Raw genomic sequence first — 22,087 nt, 5'->3', positions numbered from 1 at the left:
CACCTTCAGCTCCACCTTCATACGACAAGACCTTCAGCTCCACCTCCATACGACAACACCTTCAGCTGCACCTGCATATGATGGTTGAATGCACACATTGTATTGGCAGAAAAGTCATTTAGGAAAATAAGCTGGCCCATTGACAGTGTGGGCAGACAGACAACTAACATCACTTATGGATTTCTACTGTAGCCTACTGTTTACTCTACTCTACTGTACACTCGGAAAAGCTTCACTCCACTTTAGCCCACTGGCACATTATGCATATGGCCGCCCGGGGATTGGGTAATATTGTCCCCTAGTCACGATTAGCGCTGAATTATTTGCCGTGGGACATATATAAATGCACATCATGAAGAAATCAAGCATGTAATGAAATTGCAGTGTTCAGCACTAGGCCAAAATGGCTCCCCCGTGGGAAGGTGTGTTAAGTGAAGCGATCCCGAATAGATTAAAATACAACCACCCCAAATAGGTCTAAGCAAACCTAACAGCTAATCAAAGTGAGTTTACATGTTTCATCAGCCAATAGAAAATGCGTTGAGATTAATGCTTAAGGTATGTCCTTTGGTAAAATGCAATGCGATACCCGATATCAGAGTTGGTTATTCACACACGATGTACCCACTTTAAGACTGTTCCTCCAATCTAGGGCTGCACAATATATCGTTTCAGCATCGTCATCGCAATGTGCGCATGAGCAATAGTCACATCGCAGGACGACGTGCAATTAACTCAAACATGTCATGCTGCAACTTTTTTGCTGCTTTCTACAAATGGAAAACTTGAACGGTTCTCTTTTTCCATGACTAATGTACAAGAGGAATCTGTCTGATATAACATCATTTACTTCGATTTCAGGGTTTGTTAGGAGTAGCGTATGTTACCTTTCCAGCTTTTGCGCCTCCGAGCCATAGTTGGGAAGCCTCTGGTGGTGTGCTAGTCTATTTTAGCTTAGCCTGGCTCATACTGTAGCTGCTAACAAACTTTTTACTAACCAACTAACTGTGCCGTGTTAAGCTCTTTTCCTACGGCACTAACTATGGTAGATTGACTCACTTAGCAGCTCACTCTGGCTGCGGATAAAAACACACCGACTTCCTGTACGGCACATGCACAGCTTAACGTTACCCAGGGCCACTAGGACAGTGATTCCCAGCCTAGTGGTACTTGAGCAGCTTGCAGGGGTGTCCTTGTAAAGATTGATTACAATTAATTTCCAAAATGATAGAAAAATATTCCAAGTCATTTCATACAAGCCCATTGCTACTGTATGCGTGCCGCAACTAGCCCCCCCTGACAGGTGTCAACTGTTCCACTACTCTGTGAAGAGGTCACGCAATCTTGCTACTAGCAAACATGAATAAACGTCCAGTTGATGACATGTCACTACGGATTCAGGTTTAGGGACCAAAGGAAAAAAGAGGCCAAAGCCAAACCCCGGCAGTTCAGTGAAAAATGTACTACTTACTGTATATTATACATGCGCGGATCCACAGCAAACAATGTTTTCTTTGCGGCGCAAAGAACACGCACGAGTGAGGGGGTACTTTTGGCATGGCTAACAGCTAAAGGGCTACATGAGACAAAAAAGGATGGGAACCACTGCACTAGGCCACCTTCCTAATGCTACGTTCACACAGGGCACCTATGCCTTGCCTTGCCTCAACCCACGCCTACATACCTTGAGCTGGGCGTGAACCTATCACACGCTTTTGCGATCACACTGGACGCCTATTCCACGCTGAACCTGAGCCGAGTCACAAGCGCCTCTCCTCTCCCGACTCCTGTGTGGTTTTTTTTGTCACCTGTGGTCACGAATTATCATGGGTAGGTCAAATAAATCTGATATAATGTGCTATTGATGCTGGATATGTATAACCAGGTCTCATTCTTGGGTCACTGTTGTCATAGAGAACTGGATGCTGTTGTACTAAGTGGATTAACTTGCTTCTTCGGTCGCTATTCTCTCTCCTGAAGATTTGTTTACTGACGGGGAGAAAGCCCCACGTGATAACCACCCGTCAATCACTCTCTCTCTCTCTCTCTCTCTCTCTCTCTGTTGTAGTAACACTTATTTTATTTTGAAATTCAGTTGACTTTGCCATTTCCCACGGATATTGTCGCGTTTTTCCTTCATGGCTTGACAAGAAAAAGTCTGCCTTCACGCGCCTAGTTGGCTTGAGAATAGAACTCACGCCTAAACGATAAAATCGCCGCAGCTCAGGCGAGGCGTGGGTACACGCAAGGTTCACGTTGAGGCGCCCTGTGTACACAGCCTCATTGACTAAAAAGGACGCCTATTTAAAAGCGTGGGTAAAGGCAAGGCGTAGGCAAGGCTTGGGTGCTGTGTGTGAACGTAGCCTAAAGGGGCAAGGCTTAAGAGCTATTCAAGTCCTTTTGTGAAAATGCCTGTATTTTTTCACATCGCAGAAACAAAATGTATTGCAATGTCCGTTTTTTCCAATACCGTGCAGCCCTACTCCAATCCCATACATGTGCATGGACCACTGTGATAATATTACTAAGTGGCTCTGCTACTTATGGATGGCTGCATTAAACATGCCTGAAGAAATGATAATATAGTAGAAAAATAACAAGAAATGTGTGAGGAAATTAAATTGAGTTCTGGGCACATAACCATTTCTGAAATTATCTCTATTTCTTCAATATTAATCAAACTAAGCTATCCAAGAGAATTAATTAATATGCAGCTCACCTCTTAACTTTGGTTACATAATTTTCATATAGTTTTTTAACTGACTGTAATTTAAAACTGCAAAAACAGCATTTTTACTTCTCTTGGGCCATGAGCAGTCAACAGAGATTAAAAAAGGGCTATGATGCAAACTTATGGGAACATTAAACAGAGAAAAATAAAACTAACTCCATAGTAATTTGTCTTATATCAACTTTATTGCACAGAAAACTTAAGCATTATTCATTAATATTATCTTGGCTTTTTCAAAGCAGTATTCAAAGCATCTGCCACCACTTTACAGTGATTGACAACTGAAGCTGGGATGATTAGTGTGTAGTCGACACACTTCTTTGCATAATGTGATGTTGTTCAACAAAGATGTGACCCTATGAGCCCCCCCTGCAGTTTGCACAATGCAGCCCCCCCTGCAGTTTGCACAATGCAGGCACACCATTCCCAAAAGAGCTAGTGTGTTGTGAAAGGACTGGAGGTAAATTAGTGGATTGATTTAGATGCAGAGTGGTTGTAGTGGAAAGAGTAGGGAGGAGGAGAGAGAGAGACAGAGAGAGACAGAGAGAGAGAGAGAGACAGAGAGGGGGGGGGGACACTCCTAAGCCCTATTCAAGCACACACTTTACATGGTGATCTCACCTCCTCTCCGCCGCCAACCAGCGGATGAGTGTTTACCAGGGGGCGGGGCCAGGGGGCGGGGCCAGGCTAACGTCTTTCAAGCCAAGTGAGTGTCCACGGCGCAGAGAAATGGTGTGGCCGAGGCCAAACCCAACACACTCTATAATGCAAATCTAACGCTCGTAAAAGCACAGAATCAGTAAGCTAATAACCTTGCTTTTTTTTTAATCCTATTTAGGGTTTCACATTTTACGGTGTCAATTAAATAATTTAATGGTTCAAAATCGGACAGTAGAACATAATTCAGTGCTTTTTGCTGGAGCACTGCCACCATGATGGACGCCCGTGTTATATTAGCTCTTAATGGCGGACCTAGCTGCAGTTTCTTGGGACTCGCCGAGCCAAAAAGCTATCAAGTGGCAAGAGCAAGCCTAAGAGGAATGGCTGCGAGTAAATAGCAGTGATGGAAACAGCTACAAAATAAAAGAAGCTGCATCTATCCATCTCTCTCTATGCATATACATATCAGTGGCGTCTACACATGCGCGCACGCACGCACGCACACACTCACCCTCTCTCCAAGTACATCTCTAACCAATGGGAACAGTGCAGCTTTTGTCCTGAGTGGAATTCCTGCTGGACTCTGTGGGCGCAGGTCGTCACTTGACCACCGTCACCATGGTGACTGGATGAGGATGCTTATAGGAGGGAGAGGTTGTTAATTTCCTGGAGCTTAGGGTTCACAGGGGTGAATCATGCAGACCCGGGCCCCTGGCCGGGACCCCCTCTGTGGGGCCCCACACTCAGCCTCGGTGAGGCGTAGAGGGCGACGAGGGGGCGCCGGGATGACAAAAGGGGGGATGAATCACAAGGGGAAGAAACAGATTCACTCCCTGATAAAACACAGACAACAACAAACCCCCTACAGAACGCACACACGGCGTGGGTGAACCAACACGCAAATCTGAATAATCTATTCACATCCACATGATTAACATAAACAGCAAAGATGCCTTAAAAAATGCTAAATTCTGTTTCTGGACTGGCCAATGAAAAAAAGACTCTTTTTACAGTACAGGACGATGCTTAACGATTTGACATCAAAGCCACTTAAAGCTGTGCCGCCTCCACACGGCACTGCTGCCAGCAGCCTCCACACTGCACTGCTGCCAGCAGCCTCCACACTGCACTGCTGCCAGCAGCCTCCACACTGCACTGCTGCCAGCTGCCTCCACACTGCACTGCTGCCAGCAGCCTCCACACTGCACTGCTGCCAGCAGCCTCCACACTGCACTGCTGCCAGCAGCCTCCACACTGCACTGCTGCCAGCAGCCTCCACACTGCACTGCTGCCAGCTGCCTCCACACTGCACTGCTGCCAGCAGCCTCCACACTGCACTGCTGCCAGCAGCCTCCACACGGCACTGCTGCCAGCAGCCTCCACACTGCACTGCTGCCAGCAGCCTCCACACTGCACTGCTGCCAGCAGCCTCCACACTGCACTGCTGCCAGCTGCCTCCACACTGCACTGCTGCCAGCAGCCTCCACACTGCACTGCTGCCAGCAGCCTCCACACTGCACTGCTGCCAGCAGCCTCCACACTGACTGCACTGCTGCCAGCAGCCTCCACACTGCACTGCTGCCAGCAGCCTCCACACTGCACTGCTGCCAGCAGCCTCCACACTGCACTGCTGCCAGCAGCCTCCACACTGCACTGCTGCCAGCAGCCTCCACACTGCACTGCTGCCAGCAGCCCCCACACTGCACTGCTGCCAGCAGCCTCCACACTGCACTGCTGCCAGCAGCCTCCACACTGCACTGCTGCCAGCAGCCTCCACACTGCACTGCTGCCAGCAGCCTCCACACTGCACTGCTGCCAGCAGCCTCCACACTGCACTGCTGCCAGCAGCCTCCACACTGCACTGCTGCCAGCAGCAACAGTGTGCAGCATGTTGCCTCCACACTGCACTGCTGCCAGCAGCGACAGTGTGCAGCATGTTGCTGAGCATACCTCGGGATAACAAAGGCAAAAAAGAGCTGAAACTTTCCCCGAGTTCAAAATCCACGGGCGGTGACACGTGCAGACCTCCCCCTATTTGCGCCTGTCAAGTGTGCGTCGGCTCTGATGAACTGGCGCCATTACATTCCACTCCCACATCTCAGTCTACTGCCATTATATTCGCCTCCACCATTTCACGCTCACCTCCCACACTTCTCTCTCTCTCTCTCTCTCTCTCTCTCTCTCTCTGCCAGCTCTCTGAGCGCTAACGATGAGGGGGGCCGTGAGCAGACCAACACCTCAGCGTCTCGCACTCACCTCCGCCACCAAACACGCAGGTGGATTAACGTGTCTTTTTTTTTTATATATAGCGCCTATATTATTCTGCCCCAATGCCTGGCCAGGAATCAACGGGGGGAGGAGTCGGACGCGCCGTTTGAAACGCTATTAGCAAACCTAAAAGGATAGCGACGGTTGAGGCCGGCTGCCACAGGCTGAGGGACTTTTAATCACGCTGGCATTCTTTGTTGGTCTATATATCACGCTGACACTATACTAATGTCTAGTTTACTGGGGACGCTAACGGTGAGCTAGGAATTACAGCGAGATGTCAACGCGGCGTCACTGTATGTACAGACCTGGCTGAATTACTGCTGTTTATTAGCCCTTTAAATGGCACGGCTGGGAAGACAGACAGGCTGTTGAATACATAGTGCTTATGCAAATGAGCAGATGCTGTGCCAGTGGATCTACCCAGTCGTTCTTCTTAACACAGCCTGAGAAGGACGGAACACATAGAAACGCTGCAGATGACTCTGGGTGGGCGGGGAGCATCCCCGCAGTTTCAAACGAGGGATTTAACTTGTGAGAGAGGAAATGCTCCACACACAAACCAGAGGGGGGGTTCAAGCTCCTCATTGTAATGCGTCACGCTGAATGCATCATAGGAATGCGCATTATCAGGGGGGCAAGGTGGAACTAGAAAACTAGAAATAGCCCGCCAATAACAAAAGTCAATGTTGATTTTTGTGTTTTTAGTTTGAAAGTCATTGCTACAATATGCCTAATTCCCTTGACGAGAACCTGAAAGCAAGTGATTCTCATTAAGAGGGCTTATCAAACTGAAAAGAAGTTTCATGATGATGCATCGCAATGTTCTCAAAAAGTTTGGGTGCAATTTGTCTCGCAGATCTTGGCCCGTACTTAGCGGGCGACCTCATCTCTACCAATCAGCCTGCTGCCAATGTGTTGACAGTATAGTCGTGTAGCAGCCAAATGTAAATTGTCAGGCTGCTGCTGCCCAACGTCTCGCTCTGTGATTCTCTCTGCTCTAATTGGCTGAGTTGACAGTTCTCCGAGGACCCGCAGGCCAATTACTACACTGATGAGGTCACCGGCAGCGCCGTAATGTGACAAAACATGTGTTATGACAGTTGTCTTTCCTGGACCACACAGGATGTAGTCTGCATGAGTGCTGTTTACATGGCTGTCAGGCTGCCTGTCCCTATATACATATATATATGTCCCCCTTGAGCTGTTTTGCCATGCCAATATACACCCTCCTAAATTTGTTCTATAACATCAAGTCTAATATGCAGACATACAGTACAAGTAAATCCATACATACAATATATATTTTTCACTGAATTGTCTGTGTTTGGGCTTGGCCTCTTTTTTTCCTTTTGTCACCGGGCGACAGCACCTGGACGTTTTTTGAGCCACTTATTAGGTTGGGTACCGAAACCCGGTACCGGTTTGTATCGGTACTTTTACAACCGGTACTACCGGTACCGAATTGCAACGCAGATTTAGGCACCTGATTTAGGTGCCACGCCCGAGCTGCTGAGTGAAATATCCGCCCTCCGGTGATGCGAAACAGGCACTGCACGCACCTTCACATTACAGGGCATAACACATAACAACATTATCATTTGAAATCCTCATTACAGCCTCTTTAAAAGATGCTTTAAAACCACTTTGAAATTTAAAAAGTACCGTTTCAGGCACCGTTTAGGCACCAGTATCAGAAAAATATGAAACGATACCCATCCCTATTTATAGTTTGCTAGCTAGTTGGTTTGCACTAGCATAACAGTGTAAGAGTTGACACCTGCGGCGGGGACTAGTTGTGGCACGCACATACCATTTTAGCAATGGACTTATGAAATGACTTGGAATATTCTTTATTATCATTTTGGAAATAAATTGTAATCACCAACCACCAGGGGCACGCGACTACTCGTACGCCTGGTTGGAAATCACTGCTATAGGAGGCCACACATCACAGCGTATAGATAGACAGTACAGTACATACTGAGGCAGGGGGGGGGGGGACAAAGCCTGACCCTTGGGTACCATTCTTTCTTCTTAGACTGATATGATACCCTTGAGCACAAAGTGTGGTTATAAATAATTTAGTTTACAATGGAATTTAAATGTAAATGTCATGTAAATGGCTTCATCCAGTAAACAGTGTAAATATATTCACAGACGTGAAAGATGTGAAGACCTGAATATCCTGTGCAGATTGGAGCTGTGGAATTTAATCAACACTTTGATTCAAAGTGAAAAGACTTTCTGGAAGTTGTCATGTTTTCAAAGTGTTTGTGAAGCACACGCACAATGTGCAGCACGCTTCACTGTTTTAAGGATCTATTCACCCTTTATTTGTCAAATCGTCGCACTGGGATTAAAATGAGAGGAGGGAAAGGGAGACGTTGTGGAGCAGAGAGCGTAAATCTTCCTTGTGATACAGCGAGCTGCACCATGACATTTACTGCAGGTTGTCGAATGCAGCGTTTTATTGTGACAATTTCAGCTTGAAATTTCATTACAAATCTTTGCTAGAGGTACCTTGGGGAATTTTTAAGCGTTGTTGCGTCTGTGTCCTCCTCAGAAAGAAATCAAATGCAAATGTTTACAGATGTGCGTGCCTATATGTGCATCTGTAAACGCACAGATACATCATACACAGCAGAAAAGTAACGCATTTTCCAAGCTTTCAAAGTCCTAAAACTATCCTCTGGCCTTCTGTTACACCTCCACAACACTTATGCTCTCTCTCTCTCTCTCTCTCTCTCTCTCTCTCTCTCTCTCTCTCTCTCTCTCTCTCTCTCTCTCTCTCTCTCTCTCTCTCTCTCTCTCTCTCTCTCTCTCTCTCTCTCTCTCTCTCTCTCTCTCTCTCTCTCTCTCTCTCTCTCTCTCTCTCTCTCTCTCTCTCTCTCTCTCTCTGAACAACTTGAGTGGAGAAAAGGCCAAGAGGGAGCCTCTTTGAGATAGAGGAGATGTGAGAATTAATCACAGTCTAGCGGACTCTCCCACAGTCACCGCGCCGCCTGACACTCTTTTTTCGCCTCCTCACAGTGTTAATTAATTAATGGGTAATGAGAGACGTTGATGTGTACATTTAAAATCAATTACTTATCTGGAATTATTCTAAAGGGATTCTTAACCACTTGGAAAAAAGGCGTCCATCACTTTAGCGCCGTGTCCTCAAACTACACGTGTCCACGACCTTGAGAAGTTTCTTCCGGAGGTGGCGGAGTTATATTTTGCAATTAAATATTCAGAACAATCGCTGGTAGATGTGGGCGTGTTGTGTGTGTGTACATGTGCTTGCCTGGATATGCAGAGCAGCTCTCTTGCTCCCCCAGCAGCTGGCCGAGGCGTGTGCGCCCTGAGGCTGTGTTTCAACAACCATTTTCGTTTGTAGAGGGGGCAAACACGCACTCCGCCGCGGCACTGTGCGTCCCCCCGCCATGAGCAGACTTGGCAGACTGGCGAGGAGGAAAGAGAGAGAGAGGCGGGGCTTTGCTAAACTAGCTTTCATGTCATTTCTGTTTCCAGAGTTCCAGTGCTGTGTTCCAGGGCCTCGGGGCCCGACTTGGAGATGGATGCTGCTCTCATCGTCTCTGGCTTATCTCTATCCCTCACTCAGTTCGGTCCAAATCCTCGCCTCTCGCTGCCAAATCACCTGTCTCCCTCTGCTCTCTCCCGGTCTCCGCGCCCATTGCTATTAACTGCTCCTCGCCACTCCCTTTCTACTTCACTATATTATGCCAAATATGTTGCACTTTCCCCCGGCTTTATGGCTCTTATCCCTCGCAGGCTCCCCTCTCTCTCTCTCTCCCTCTCTCTCTCTCTCTCACACCGTGCAGTGATTGCACCAGTGCATTTATGGATGATTGGGAATTGTTACATTGCCCCGCTTGCCACTATGCCACCTCTCTGCTCATCCAGAAATCCATTACCCATCAAATGAAAGCATAAAGCCTAAGAGCAGCTCTGGCTGTATCCACCCCGCGCCAAACTGTTTCAAATCGCACTGAGGGGAAATAAAACAATGGAGGAATAAATAGTGCTGATCTGTCACTGGCTACTGAAACAGGAGGAGGAGGAGGAAGAGGGGCCGAGCAGAGGAAGAGAGGAACCAGAAGCAGGGTGAGGAAGAGAAAGTCATCGGGAGGAGAGGCTGCGCTCAGGTGGCTTAGAGCGGATATTGTACGCCTTATCTGTCACCTGCAGGTCTGTGCTTATTAACGAGAGAGGCAAAGTCAGAGTGGAATGTAAGGTGAGTGTGTGTGTGTGTGTGTGTGTGTGTGTGTGTGTGTGTGTGTGTGTGTGTGTGTGTGTGTGTGTGTGTGTGTGTGTGTGTTTGTGTGTGTGTGTTTGTGTGTGTGTGTGTGTGTGTGTGTGTGTGTGTGTGTGTGTGTGTGCGCGCGCGTGTTTGGGGACGTGTGTTCGTACAGGAAAGAGATGCAGAGACTCAATCCCCAAAGATGCCTTTGCCCCCTCCGAAACACGGGGGTGATAATAAAAAAAGAAAGCCCCAGGCTGCTCTTCTTTGATCTTTTCTGAAGGCCACAGCAACACTGAGCTGGCAACTTCTCTCAACACAGCACTTTATACAGTGCTGCACCACAACACTGAGCTGGCAACTTCTCTCAACACAGCACTTTATACAGCGCTGCACCACAACACTGAGCTGGCAACTTCTCTCAACACAGTACTTTATACAGCGCTGCACCACAACACTGAGCTGACAACTTCTCTCAACACAGTACTTTATACAGTGCTGCACCACAACACTGAGCTGGCAACTTCTCTCAACACAGTACTTTATACAGCGCTGCACCACAACACTGAGCTGGCAACTTCTCCCAACACAGTACTTTATACAGCGCTGCACCACAACACTGAGCTGGCAACTTCTCTCAACACAGCACTTTATACAGCGCTGCACCACAACACTGAGCTGGCAACTTCTCTCAACACAGTACTTTATACAGCGCTGCACCACAACACTGAGCTGGCAACTTCTCCCAACACAGTACTTTATACAGCGCTGCACCACAACACTGAGCTGGCAACTTCTCTCAACACAGCACTTTATACAGCGCTGCACCACAACACTGAGCTGGCAACTTCTCAACACAGCACTTTATACAGCACTGCACCACAACACTGAGCTGGCAACTTCTCTCAACACAGTACTTTATACAGCGCTGCACCACAACACTGAGCTGGCAACTTCTCTCAACACAGCACTTTATACAGCGCTGCACCACAACACTGAGCTGGCAACTTCTCTCAACACAGTACTTTATACAGCGCTGCACCACAACACTGAGCTGGCAACTTCTCAACACAGTACTTTATACAGCGCTGCACCACAACACTGAGCTGGCAACTTCTCAACACAGTACTTTATACAGCACTGCACCACAACACTGAGCTGGCAACTTCTCTCAACACAGCACTTTATACAGCGCTGCACGACAACACTGAGCTGGCAACTTCTCTCAACACAGCACTTTATACAGCGCTGCACCACAACACTGAGCTGGCAACTTCTCTCAACACAGTACTTTATACAGCGCTGCACCACAACACTGAGCTGGCAACTTCTCTCAACACAGTACTTTATACAGCGCTGCACCACAACACTGAGCTGGCAACTTCTATCAACACAGCACTTTATACAGCGCTGCACCACAACACTGAGCTGGCAACTTCTCTCAACACAGCACTTTATACAGCACTGCACCACAACACTGAGCTGGCAACTTCTCTCAACACAGTACTTTATACAGCACTGCACCACAACACTGAGCTGGCAACTTCTCTCAACACAGCACTTTATACAGCGCTGCACCACAACACTGAGCTGGCAACTTCTCTCAACACAGTACTTTATACAGCACTGCACCACAACACTGAGCTGGCAACTTCTCTCAACACAGTACTTTTATACAGCGCTGCACCACAACACTGAGCTGGCAACTTCTCCCAACACAGTACTTTATACAGCACTGCACCACAACACTGAGCTGGCAACTTCTCAACACAGCACTTTATACAGCGCTGCACCACAACACTGAGCTGGCAACTTCTCAACACAGCACTTTATACAGCACTGCACCACAACACTGAGCTGGCAACTTCTCTCAACACAGTACTTTATACAGCGCTGCACCACAACACTGAGCTGGCAACTTCTCAACACAGTACTTTATACAGCGCTGCACCACAACACTGAGCTGGCAACTTCTCTCAACACAGTACTTTATACATCACTGCACCACAACACTGAGCTGGCAACTTCTCTCAACACAGCACTTTATACAGCGCTGCACCACAACACTGAGCTGGCAACTTCTCTCAACACAGTACTTTATACAGCACTGCACCACAACACTGAGCTGGCAACTTCTCTCAACACAGTACTTTTATACAGCGCTGCACCACAACACTGAGCTGGCAACTTCTCCCAACACAGTACTTTATACAGCACTGCACCACAACACTGAGCTGGCAACTTCTCAACACAGCACTTTATACAGCGCTGCACCACAACACTGAGCTGGCAACTTCTCAACACAGCACTTTATACAGCACTGCACCACAACACTGAGCTGGCAACTTCTCTCAACACAGTACTTTATACAGCGCTGCACCACAACACTGAGCTGGCAACTTCTCAACACAGTACTTTATACAGCGCTGCACCACAACACTGAGCTGGCAACTTCTCAACACAGTACTTTATACAGCGCTGCACCACAACACTGAGCTGGCAACTTCTCTCAACACAGTACTTTATACAGCGCTGCACCACAACACTGAGCTGGCAACTTCTCTCAACACAGTACTTTATACAGCGCTGCACCACAACACTGAGCTGGCAACTTCTCTCAACACAGTACTTTATACAGCACTGCACCACAACACTGAGCTGGCAACTTCTCTCAACACAGTACTTTATACAGCGCTGCACCACAACACTGAGCTGGCAACTTCTCTCAACACAGTACTTTATACAGCGCTGCACCACAACACTGAGCTGGCAACTTCTCTCAACACAGTACTTTATACAGCACTGCACCACAACACTGAGCTGGCAACTTCTCTCAACACAGTACTTTATACAGCGCTGCACCACAACACTGAGCTGGCAACTTCTCTCAACACAGTACTTTATACAGCGCTGCACCACAACACTGAGCTGGCAACTTCTCTCAACACAGTACTTTATACAGCGCTGCACCACAACACTGAGCTGGCAACTTCTCTCAACACAGTACTTTATACAGCACTGCACCACAACACTGAGCTGGCAACTTCTCTCAACACAGCACTTTATACAGCACTGCACCACAACACTGAGCTGGCAACTTCTCTCAACACAGCACTTTATACAGCGCTGCACCACAACACTGAGCTGGCAACTTCTCTCAACACAGCACTTTATACAGCGCTGCACCACAACACTGAGCTGGCAACTTCTCTCAACACAGCACTTTATACAGCACTGCACCACAACACTGAGCTGGCAACTTCTCTCAACACAGTACTTTATACAGCACTGCACCACAACACTGAGCTGGCAACTTCTCTCAACACAGCACTTTATACAGCGCTGCACCACAACACTGAGCTGGCAACTTCTCTCAACACAGTACTTTATACAGTGCTGCACCACAACACTGAGCTGGCAACTTCTCTCAACACAGTACTTTATACAGCGCTGAGTGTGAGATCATGTTTTCAGGATGGGTCTTTACCAGTTTAACATGTAGCTATAAATACCTCCTAACTACTGCGGGACCAGAGCTAGCATGTAGCCACTGGGGACAACACATTCAACACACTCAAGTAAGATATATAATTGTTATACATTATGTGACTATAGCTGTGTATCTGCTGTGGTAACATGTGGCCACAAGTAAGCCATACTAGGCTACATTGGCTAGACTGCATACTTGCTGTGTTAGCGCTTTGCTACATCAGCATCTTGTACTGTTGGCCCAGATTGACTAAATTAGTGGATACAAAAACCTTTGCAATGTTCGTGAACATAAAAATGAACATGCAAACTAAAAAGGATGAGATGGAACAAATGTAGCTTCTGTACACTCATGGTGGGTAGTTCTGTCTAAATACGAGAAGAGGATGGTGTGAAAATTCACAGCTAAGGTGTGAAGAGTCGTAGTTGAGCTTACATTTTCACCATAATAGAATGCGTATTTCCTCATTAATGAAAGAGATACTTCTCGACAATGTTCTCTCAAGTGCTGCACAATGTGTTGATAGCATCCAGGTACACAGGAGCAGGGGCAGAACAGCCTATTTATCAAGGTGCATGTAGAATCATAAAGACAAATCTTTTGACACATTTTTTCAAGGATAATATTATTGGTGGTACAGTGCAAGGTTTAAGCAAGATCATTGTGCACTTCTCCAACAATATCCAATTTTTTACATTTATTTTACATATCAAATCTATACATTTAAAATTCATATCACTGATGCTACTCTCATGCTACTGTTTACGCTTACGGCATAGCCTGCTTTCTTGAATGATATCACTTGATGTGATGGTATATTGAGTAACAGACACTTGCAAGCCCTCTGTCATCATTATCCATTTCAATAACAACGCAAAATATCCATCAGTTGTGAAATATGTCGGCAGAAACTCATCGCTCATCAACATGGCTACCAATGTCAGTTTCATCATGCGATGGTTTACATTTGTGGTGTTTTTGGATAAACTATGTGGCCATCTTTCAAACCTGCTCTCTCTGAGACAGAAAACTGTTCGTAGACACCGTTCGGCATAATGAATGTCTCTACAGATTGTTTCTGATGACTGACTGTGCTGCTATGTTCACACGTGTTAAAGCTTTTTTGTTTCTATGGCGTTTTGGAGTTGACTGTCAACGTTTCCTCAATTACTATCTTACTCCAAGGTAAGCATCTACTGTACATTTGTACTTGAAATGGTCTATATTTACATTTTACATACCCTTTTTCTTTGGTATATTCTTTTACCATTTACTGTGGCCCAAGGTCCCCACGGGGGTCGTTAAAGTTTCATCTTACCATCTATCCTATCACCCATTGTTGTTGTTTTTTCTGTTCTGGGATCAGAGGGGGACACTGTGGGCGCTGTGGTTGTGTTCCCCCCCATATCTTCAGTGCCTACTGCCCAGGTGGGGTATCTCATCGTAAGGGCCTTTCTGTCTGTGTGGAGTTTGCATGTTCTCCCCGTGCTCCCCCAGGGGGTTCCTCCGTATACAACCCCCCCACTAAAAACATGCAGAAGATCAGATCGTCATCGTCATCCGACCAGTGACGACAACATCCGAAGTTGGTCCCCGGGCGCTGTACGAGAAAGCGACCACTGCTCCTGGCCTGCCCCTCGGAGGAAAGGACATGCCTGGATGGGTTAAATGCAGAGGACACTTTTCACCGGCCACCGTCAGCATGAGTGTGTTGTGGCCGCATGCATGTGTTGTGGTGTTCGTGTGACAATAAAAGACGGGGCTTGTCCCGTTACAAGAGAGAGAGAGCTGTCAGCTCTCCCGTTTCCCCCGGGTTCTCCTGTATCGCCCACCCCACACCCTCCCGCTGTGCTCCTGTTTGGTCATTTTCCCCACAACAGTTATACAGAGAGAGAGGGGGTGAGAGAGAGAGAGGTGAGGTGAGTGATGCCTCCATACAGAGAGAGAGGGGGTGAGAGAGAGAGGTGAGGTGAGTGATGCCTCCACTCCTCCTGAACAGAGTGCATCAGTTGAGCCGATCAGGCAGCAATAACACCAAACAAAATAAACAAGGAATTGTTCAAAAAAATGAAAAGGTGGGGCAGAGAAATTGAGGGACAAAATATAAAATAGAAACAATAATATAATAATATAATAATATAAAGCCACATGAAGCTGAGGCATCAAAATGAGCCAAAATGACCTTTTCAGTAGCGCAGTAGCACCAGCAGCATTTCCATAGCCGATTTAACGGCATCAAGAAGTTCACTGGCTCTCTCCACATGCCCACCCCTTTACTCCACTTTTTTATTGGTAAGAGTTTGTTATTAGACAACCTTATAGTTTATTAGTGTTTATCGTTAGCTGGTGGTTCATTTAAATATTTACGGTTGAAAATAGTTGCCAAATCAAATTGTTAAAAATGGCAATTGCAATCCCTGACTGATTTCTGATCTGTATTGGTATAGAGAGTCAGGGTTCAAGGGGTGTGTAGGGGGAGTGGCTAAGGGAATGTGGGTGTGGGAGGGGGGGGGGGGGGGGGGGGGGGGGGGGGGGGGGCGTGGTCAGGAAAGGGGCGGGGCTAGGGAAGAGGGGCCGTAGCTCAGGATAGGATGCTCATACAGAGTTGGGATTCGAGCGGTGGGTAGGGGGAGTGGCTAGGTGTATGTGGGTGGTGGGAGAGGCACATGGTCAGGAGAGGTGGCGGGACTAGGGAAAAGGGGCCATAGGGATAGGCAGGTTGTAGAGAGTCAGAGTTCAAGGGGTGGGCAGGGGGAGTGGCTGGGGGGATGTGGGTGGCTTAAAGTTAGGGTAGGTTTAGTTAACCTCGCGTCACCAGGCTCTTCTCGGCGAGAAAGAGCCTGGCTCCCGCCCACAATTGATTTTGTCACCCTACTGGTTCCCGCCTAGAGCCCGCCCTAGACCGGATGGCAGCGTTTCTAGCTCGCCAACTTTCACGTTAACTTGACAATTTGACCCAAGTATCAGAATCCTCTTTCACCGTTTTGACCGGTGTGTCAGGCGGTGGTGGCGGAGATGCCATATTGCATAAACGTTTTGTTTTATGTAAGGCTAGCTTTGTTTTGATCACACTCTAGTTTAGGTAACATCACCGCGTCAAGCTAACGGCAACAAAGACGTTGTTAGGCGCATTGCCATCCGGTGTTAATTCTGGGTCCGGGGTTTACGCCCCCATGACAAAAAGCGGGGTGGAAGGTGCCCAGACTAGGTTTAGTACCATGTTGAAAACAATTAGCCGTGTTGTTGAGGTACCCCAAAAAACATTGCCTAAAGTGCCATAAGGCTGAACGGCCACACCACTGCGCCATGGGCTTCAAGGTATTTGCGCTTGTCTACATCATGTGTGTGACTCAGTGGCGTACCTGCTGTGGTCAGGCAGTGCTCCTCGTCACTGTTGTCCTGACAGTTGTCCTGGCCGTTACACAGGAAGCTGCGGTCCACACAGCGGCCATTTCGACACTTGAAGCGAGCCTCTGAGCACACCAACGGGTTACCTGCTGGGGTAGAGGGCACAGGTTAGAGGTCATGGCAGTTGCAGTCAGAGGTCAACAGGTCAAAGTTACCTGGGAAACAAGAGCACATGTGCAAGTGATTTCCCCCAAAGATCTGGACAATACATTTTTGCTTTAAGCACAGACACCAACTTCAGTGCATAAGTGAATGTTTAGAAAGCAAACTAACATTCTATAGACCTTATTCGCTAACCCCGGGCAGCGCCATATTGTTGACATACCGTCCTGCAGGTGACAACTATAGTAACGGCCTTATTGTCGTTTCTGTTCCATTACAAAATAGCGATAGTGATGACAGCAATAAAAAAAACAGAGTTGTTGTTTGTATGCTGCCGTTAATGCCTGTAATAATAAACAAAAGAAAAAACGAGGTGAACAGACTTTGCTGTGAGGAGCTGTCAGAAAGTTTCACCTGTCTCTCCCAACTATCCACACATCTCCTGTGCTGCTGACGTATCCTCCGTCTCGCTCCCTTCACGTCTGTGGACGGTAGAGATAGAAACAAACCACGGGGACTTTATTGCTGTCATTACTACAGCCGCGTGTGTAACGCAGGTCACCATCCGAACACAATTGGAACGATACAGGTAACGCTAACGGCGGCTAGCTTCCTATAAACGCTGCTCTTACATAGGCTGTCACTTAAAGCTGCTGCGCTATGTCAACAAGATGGCGGCAGTGGGCGTGCCCGTACGTGAGTGACGTCAATCGAATAAAGTCTATTGTCACAGTTTGATTTGATTTGATACTTTATTGTCCACCATGGTGGAAATTTTTCTTTGGCTTCTCTTCCCATCGAGATACATTGTGCACAGTCAGCACACCATAAAACATAAAGACATAGAACATAAAACACACATGTACAAGTTAAGACATAGATAGTGCAAATAAACATATGATTCCAAATACAAACACCTAACTAAAAATGGCTTCCTACCTATCTAAAATACCAGTCATATACCTACCTACCTAAAATATTACAAATACAATACCTAACTAAAATGGCTTCCTAATTCCTAACTATCTAAAATTTGGTTTGCACAATTTGTTTGAGGTTTGTTTTGGAAGCAACAACTTGGACAGCAGGGGGGATTGGACAAGTACAATTGGGGAGAAAATGGGAGGAAAATCCAAAGAAACTTCAAAAAAGCACAAGTTTAGTTTGGGATAATTGGTCCCATCCAAACTGAAACACTTTGATGCGATCCAATTTGAGAGAAAAACATGAGCATTATATGTTCAGAGGGATTTTTAGAGACGCAATGAAAAATTAAATACAGCACATCACTGTGAAAGCAGATCAGAGCATCTGATCTGGGGAGTTTGATACAAATCAATCTGAAACTCAACAGAGAGGAAAACATCAAGAAATCCCGCCGAACACTGCCATTTATTTCTCTTTTAGCACATGTTCTGGTTGGCCTTTGTTCTATCTGACCTATCTCTCTCCCTCACTCCCCACTTTCAAAACCCGACTTAAAACCTATCTGTTCTCCCAAGCTTACAACCTCCCCTACACCTGACCACCTCCTCCAAACCATCACCCTCTGCCCCCCCCTCCTTCCCCCTCCCTCCTGTTCTCTTCCTCTCCTCTGCTTCTCCATACAACCTTGCCCTGAACCGCCACTGTTATTTGTACCTGTTGCCTGTATCTGTTGCCTGTATCTGTTGCCTGTTGCCTGTTTCTGTTGCCAGTTGCTTGTCTTTTGTTTTACTGTTAAGCATCTTTGGGTTTTGAAAAGCGCTATATAAAATAAATAAATTATTATTATTATCTTCTGCCAAATGAGGCAGAATTATCTTGTGAGAAGATCCAGACAATTCCACAGCGGTGACACAGCAAATCTCCCTTTAAAATGCCCAGATGAGATTTGTGACCATGGGCCGCTGCAGGCTAGGAACAGCACCTCTGAGGATGGAGACTGACTGGATGTTCCAAGTTGCCCCACTGCAATACAAAGACCAGGACCGGCCCACTACAAAACAAAGACCAGGACCGGCCCACTACAATACAAAGACCAGGACCAGGGGGAGGGGAGGGGGGTCAAAGCCCTTGATAATACACACCTGAGTGATTCCACTGTCCCACATGTGTCTGTGTAGACTTTTCAAGCAAAACTAAACAAAGAAACATAGACCCCCCCACCCACCCGTCTGCTGTAAGGACCATTTGCTAGAATATCCATCACTACAATTAGGGGACAGCATCTCACAGAATACAGTATGACTTGTGGTGACGATGGAGTGAGTCAGAGAGTTATTATGGGATGCGGTTGCCGTGGGAGACTCACTGCAGTTCTCCTCGTCACTCCCGTCAGGACAGTCGCTGAAGCCGTTACAGCGGAAGCGTCCGATGATGCAGTGGATGCCATTAGCACAGGCGAAGAATGTGGGCGCGCACTTCGACTTGACCTTAGCTGAGAGAGAGAGAGATAGAGAGAGAGAGAGATGGAGGGAGAGAGACAGAGATGGAGGGAGAGAGATAGAGAGAGAGAGAGAGAGAGAGATGGAGGGAGAGAGAGAGAGATGGAGGGAGGGGAAAGCGGGGAGAAAGAGCATAACAATGGATTAGGTTATGGGCGATGGGGGAGATGATGCAGCAACTCTCAGTGTGCTTCATGATGGAATGGAGCCTTGGCTGTGACAGGGAAGAGAGGGATCTATCAGTGCGGCCAGCTAACTCAAGCTCTAAAAGTCTGCGTTGGCTCAAAGATTCTTCTTACCTTCTAGTGAAGGTAAGTGTACAAACAGACACCAACCAGGGGCGTAGTGGAGGGTAAAGTCATAGATATTATATTACTATAGATGGGTCAGCCAATTCTGACAAATGGTAGCAGCAAGTCTCCTAAATGGGCGTGGTCAACCATTGACTCAGACCTGCCGAAAGTCTCCTAGGTGGGCGTGTCCGTGGAAAATCATGGGCAAAACCCACGTGACAAAATGACAGGAAGTGAGTTGAAGTTGGGCCGTCTTGCTTGAATCCCATCGTCTTTGGGAAAGTAAACGCAGTTTCCTCTTTGAAATGAGGCAAATAGTTGAATCATCTATATTCAGATCAACTGTATCAATGAGGGGAAACAAGATGGGTAAACTACTGACCTTAGTTTATCCACCTGTGTATTTATTAACCTACAGTATTATATGTTAAGAACGGATGGAACTCTTCTGTACAGGCAAACAGCTCTTGTGCTAAAGTCCAGTGAATTCATCAGTCAATTTTGTTCTGTAACACTTATCTTCACTTTCTTTTTCAAGTAGGACGACAAACTATGGAGGGACAAGAACCACAAATAAGAAGAAAACAAGTTCATGACAAAGACAAAGAGAGCAAGCGGTGTGGAAGAGTGCTTGTAATGATGCTGCCATCGATCAGCCTAAGCAGGCCACAGGACTTATCTCCCGGGAGAGGCCTAGGCCTGGGCCTGACTGACGAGCCTCCGCAACATCAATGCCCAGCGTCCTCCGTTTAGCACTAAGCCCTAGTCTGAGCTCAAACACATTGATCTTCCCCCGGCTGGGCGACTGTAGATGCAAGCAAAGACATCCCAGAAGAAAGGCCCTCGCTTAGTTGCTTCCCCTGCTAACTTAGACTGCCGAAGCCTGATACTGAAATAAGAGGAGAATTTGCAGTGGAGTCATCGCTGTTTACAGGGTAAGAAAACCATGTGTGAAATAGGCCCGTCGTCGTCGTCTCTCTCAGACCTCTCCGTTTCTCCACTTTAGCTTTCCTTCAAACGCTCGTGGATTATAGGCTCGGGGCGCTTTGCATTATAATACAAAAAGCTTAAAAACTTGTGAGGCGTTGGCATTGTGCCAGAGCTGCCCCTCTGTCTGAAGCTACCAATTACAGCTTAGGCGTCGTTATGATAGCGGTTAAATAGGAGCGAGGAGTTAACGCCAGTGTGGGCCGCTGATTGCATTGTAAACATTTTAAACAGGGTAACAAACAAAGAACACAACAGCCCGCCCACACACACACACACACACACACACAGGCGCGCGCGCACACACACACACAGGCGCGCGCGCACACACACACACAGGGACGGGTTAGGAGTGAGCACTAGACGTCTCACAGCCAACACCAAACAATCTTTCTGTGTTTCCCCGTACTGAATACAAAAGGGGTGGAATTGGCCTGCCCATGGGTTGGCATTGTGCCATATCAATGCCAGGGGCGCGCACCCCCCCCCCCCCCCCCCCCCTTCCCTCACTATATATTGTGGTGGGCTGATTTATGAGCTCTTTCAAGCTGCGGTGCTTGGGTGTAGCGAGGCTGGAGGGGGAGGCAGAACACCCGCCGAGGGTTTGAAGCGCCCGGCGTCTCCAGGATGAAACGTAATGGGCTGAACGCGGGAGGAGGAGGAGCTGAGCAGTTCCTGGTCTGTGTGCGTACAGTACAGTACAGTACAGTACAGTACAGTACAGTACAGCCCGGGAAGCCTTTGTTGACCTGGACAGCTAGAAGCTCTCACTGCCCCCTAAGCCCATTGTGCTGCATGCTATATCACATTCATTAGCCTGCAGGGAGAGAAAGAGACATACTGTAGCTTTGAGCTGTAGCAACTCATAAAAGGGAAAAGATACCAACGCACGCCGCCTCCGCCGAGGAGTACATTGAAATCCGCCTGCTCACAAAAACAGCGAGGATTGCAAAAGTTTTTTTTCCTATATTATTTTACATTTCTTGCTACCTCGATTTTTTCCCTCAGCTTCCCACGTCTTTTCTCTGCCGCTGGTTGGGGGGAAATAATGAAAACTGTTCCGGTCTTTCGGACACATATTGGCTTTCTTATCGGTTGTAGTGAAATACAACTTTCTGGCTCTCTGTTGATATGGCTCCAGTCTGGACTTGCTATCCCCCATTGCTTCCTCCTGTGAATCCTCCCTGCAGCCACTATACTGCTGACAGGCCTCATCTGACCCTGTGCTGCTGGCGCTTGCAGCAATAAGCTCAAAGGTCACGTGACTGGAGGGACCGGTCACGTGACTGGAGGGACCGGTCACGTGACTGGAGGGACCGTTCACGTGACTGGAGGGACCGGTCACGTGACTGGAGGGACCGGCACCGGCTGCAAGGATGGAGCTAATGTGCTTAGCGGCGCTTGTGGTAGTGTCGCCCTTCACAGCTTTAAGAGCAGGGTTTTCACAACATGAAAGCCAATCAGAATTCATTAGCA

At 47.5% G+C, this 22,087-nt stretch overlaps 1 protein-coding gene across 1 annotated transcript in view; it reads right to left on the bottom strand.

Moving 5' to 3' along the window:
* The window catches only part of ldlrad3 (low density lipoprotein receptor class A domain containing 3), a 121,209-nt gene that overhangs the window by 34,702 nt on the left and 64,420 nt on the right, over positions 1 to 22,087 (bottom strand). Inside the window, exons 3-4 of the mRNA XM_083655076.1 lie at positions 19,199 to 19,324; positions 16,758 to 16,892 (exon numbers count right to left, since the gene is read on the bottom strand). Of these exons, the coding sequence (XP_083511202.1) occupies positions 16,758 to 16,892; positions 19,199 to 19,324 (261 nt within the window). The remainder of the gene's footprint in view (positions 1 to 16,757; positions 16,893 to 19,198; positions 19,325 to 22,087) is intronic.

The sequence above is a fragment of the Poromitra crassiceps genome (assembly GCF_964638095.1).
Source record: "Poromitra crassiceps genome assembly, chromosome: 18".
NCBI lineage: Eukaryota > Metazoa > Chordata > Actinopteri > Beryciformes > Melamphaidae > Poromitra > Poromitra crassiceps.
This window is presented reverse-complemented; position numbering and strand designations above follow the sequence as displayed.